This window comes from Kryptolebias marmoratus, linkage group LG6, assembly GCF_001649575.2.
Source record: "Kryptolebias marmoratus isolate JLee-2015 linkage group LG6, ASM164957v2, whole genome shotgun sequence".
Taxonomy (NCBI): domain Eukaryota; kingdom Metazoa; phylum Chordata; class Actinopteri; order Cyprinodontiformes; family Rivulidae; genus Kryptolebias; species Kryptolebias marmoratus.
Window position 1 is genome coordinate 15,048,976 of NC_051435.1, and position 2,446 is coordinate 15,051,421.

The 2,446-nt window shown below is 46.0% G+C and overlaps 1 protein-coding gene across 1 annotated transcript in view; it reads left to right on the forward strand.

The window, feature by feature from the left end:
- Nucleotides 1–1,188: 1,188 nt before the first annotated feature.
- The window catches only part of LOC108232390 (lanC-like protein 3), a 7,816-nt gene continuing 6,558 nt past the window's right edge, over nucleotides 1,189–2,446 (forward strand). The window contains exon 1 of the mRNA XM_017410153.3: nucleotides 1,189–2,122. Within this exon, the coding sequence (XP_017265642.1) occupies nucleotides 1,589–2,122 (534 nt within the window). The 5' untranslated portion in view covers nucleotides 1,189–1,588. The remainder of the gene's footprint in view (nucleotides 2,123–2,446) is intronic.

Sequence of the window (2,446 nt, forward strand, 5' to 3'; positions counted from 1 at the left end):
ATGGGTCAGGGATCAGCTCTATGGGCTTTAAGGTGACATTTGTTTAAGCTAATTTCAGCTTTTTTCTTTTTGTTGTTTCTGCTTCTATCAGCTAATTTTGGCTTTGTTCTTCTCATTTTCAGCTACTTTCAGTTAACTTTAGCTTTTTCAACTAATTTCTGCTTCTTTCAGCTTTTGTTCTATCTTATGCAAATCTTCTTCAAATTAGCTTCTGTTTCACTTTTTGCGTTTTCATTAAACTTCAGCTGTTCGGCATATCTTCAGCCGCTTTCAGCAAAATTATTCAGCAAAAAAAGCATTCACACTGCATTTTCGCAGGAAATGCAACTTCTCTAGTTTTCTTTCCTGTAAATGTTTCATTCCCTTTATGCTCCTATCCTTTTATATTTAAAATTTTTCTCATTTCCTTTTGAATGAAATACAATTTTTTTTCATTAATTGCATGTAAATTTGGCTCTGATCACCTCTGACTCTCTGTTTAACTCATCTGGTAGCAGCAGCTCCTTCAGCACCATGGACAGCAGCTGATTGAACCTGCAGGCTTTTGTCGCCCCCTGCTGGTGACAATAATGACGACATCCCCTCAGATTAATGCCTGAAGAGGTTAATGTTTAATGTAACCCAAGAGATAGAGACAAACCACCCAAAAACCACAATAATTATATACTGATAATTAATAAGTACTGAAATAACAGTTCGGAGGAAGTGAAATACCTGCAGCTGGATGATGGTGAACGTTTTCGTTGCTATGGAAACCACAGCTGGCACAATTCTATTTTCAGTAAAGACTCCAAAGACTTGTTTATATTTATATTTTTTAAATATATTATATCCTTCAGAGTTTGACAACCTAATGGAGTGTGAGTCACTTACAGTGAAGGAAAAAAATACAGCTTAATGAAAACTACAGTCACACTTTATTAATGTCACATCAGTGTCAGGACCCAAACACAGATGACAGAACTGGTTAGTGGTGAAATTGGATTAATTACCAGCCTATTAAAGTTATTTTACAGGTCTGAATCTGAGTTGGGAACAGAGCTGATGGTTAATAGAGCAGCAAATAAAAAGGAAGATCTGAGGCACAAGACTCAACTTGTCTTCGGTCTGAGTTTTACCGAAGGATGAACGCAACAATGTGGCGAAGAGTGAAGAAGAGTCCAGGCAGGATGAGGCAGATGAGGACCATGTGTGAAGGGTAGATTATCAGAAATCTTTTCTACATTTGAGCTGTGAGACACCTGATTACAAAAAGATAAGAAGAGACTACATTTACAGATTTCATTGGGATGAAAACAGGATATTAACTGTAAATATGATCCACCTTTCTATGTCTGTGTGTGTGTGAGTGTGTGTGTGTGTGTGTGTGGGGGGGGGGGATGCTGCTGATGAGGGCTGACAACCTGCAGGTCTCATCATCCATCCATCACCTCTCCCATCCAATCAGCTGCGGGCTGAAGGGACCTGCTGAGTCCTGAAGTCTCTCTCCTCCTCTCATCCTCGGATACCCTCCGCGCCGCGTCCACACACGTCCGCGTCCTTTCCGCGTGGCTCTGCGCGTGTCCCTGTCCTCCTCCCGCCGCCGGTGATGGCGAACACCCGCTGCTTCACCAACCGCTTCTCCGACTACAGAGGCGCGTTGCTGCCGGGCCAGCGCGCTGACGCCGTCCTCCCCGCCGTCGTCGCCAAGATCGAGAGGATCCTCAAGAAGGTGCCCGTCGACATCAGCGACTGCGACGGCGGGCTGTACGACGGGCCGGCCGGGGTGGCCTACATGCTGTACCACGTCAGCGAGTGCCCGCTGTTCGCCGAGCACCGGGAGGTCTACCTGAAGACGGCCAAGCAGATCATCGACGTGTCGGTGCGCTACGCCGACGCGGAGCCGGACAAGAACATGCGGGCCGCCTTCCTGCTCGGCGGGGCGGGCATCTACGCGGTGGCCGCTCTCATCTACAAGTCCCTGGGCTTGGCGGATTTCGTGAAGCCGCTGACCAAGTTCCGGAACCTGTGGGAGGTGTGCGCGCCCATCAATTTCCTGGAGTGCGGTTCGGACGAGCTGTTCGTGGGGCGGGCCGGCTACCTGTGCGCCGCCCTGGTTCTCAAACAGAAGCTGGGCATCGAGGTGAGCTCCGACACGGATGGCGCAGTTTGAAATGAAGTAGTTTGTCCTGATTTATTGCCCTTTATTTGGCCTTTGTCGCACAGAAAACATTCAGCCTCAGTTCATGTTTACAGGCTTGTTTACATGAGTATTGTTTGTATAAATGGATAATATTAAGACCCAAACCACATAATTTATTGGTCAGCAGGTACAAACAAACACACCTAAATGTAATCAGTCTAATGTGGTGTCTATGGGGCGCCGTTTGTAAAGGAGCTTGTGCTAAAAATTCATGCCTAAATTTTGTCACATTTAGCTTCTGCTAAAAATTCATGCCTAAATTTT